The sequence below is a fragment of the Sinocyclocheilus grahami genome, unplaced genomic scaffold (genome assembly GCF_001515645.1).
Source record: "Sinocyclocheilus grahami isolate Dianchi unplaced genomic scaffold, SAMN03320097.WGS_v1.1 scaffold26335.1, whole genome shotgun sequence".
Classification (NCBI taxonomy): Eukaryota; Metazoa; Chordata; class Actinopteri; order Cypriniformes; family Cyprinidae; genus Sinocyclocheilus; species Sinocyclocheilus grahami.
Window position 1 is genome coordinate 1 of NW_015520060.1, and position 483 is coordinate 483.

Sequence of the window (483 nt, forward strand, 5' to 3'; positions counted from 1 at the left end):
CAAGATGTGGTTTAGGGATTCAGTAACGGGGCATGGGGCAATCAGCCTGAGTTCATATGTGCAATCATCCAGCAGAGTTTCTTAAGTGTTGAAGATGGGTCCAGTCATATTTAGGGGGAATCCGGGTTCAAAGGTCAGTAGGATTAACAATAGTGAAATCAGAGTCCTTGCTGTGAGTGCTGCCGTCATCTGGACTGGAGGACCCAGATGTGGTTCCCATCAGAGGGTCTTGAAAATCCACCTTGTTTAGGCCTCGTACGTGCTTAAAGAGTGGAGCTGTGGTGGTTATGCTTTGCTCCTCACTCTCAGATGGCTCACCATCCTGCAAGACCAAGATGTAGTCGTCCCAGTTTCTCGCTTCAGTGGCCTAAGATACAAAGTAAATAAAAACTGTGTATGAATTTGGTGTATTTAAGATTGTAAGTTTGGGTGAATTGCTTTATCATTTGGGGGCTTTATTTGGCAGATATCGATAAATGCAAT

At 44.5% G+C, this 483-nt stretch overlaps 1 protein-coding gene across 1 annotated transcript in view; it reads right to left on the bottom strand.

Moving 5' to 3' along the window:
- Positions 1-6: 6 nt before the first annotated feature.
- Positions 7-483, bottom strand: part of LOC107580178 (TBC1 domain family member 5-like) — a 2,468-nt gene continuing 1,991 nt past the window's right edge. Inside the window, exon 5 of the mRNA XM_016265914.1 lies at positions 7-367. Coding sequence (XP_016121400.1) covers positions 128-367 — 240 coding nt within the window. The 3' untranslated portion in view covers positions 7-127. The remainder of the gene's footprint in view (positions 368-483) is intronic.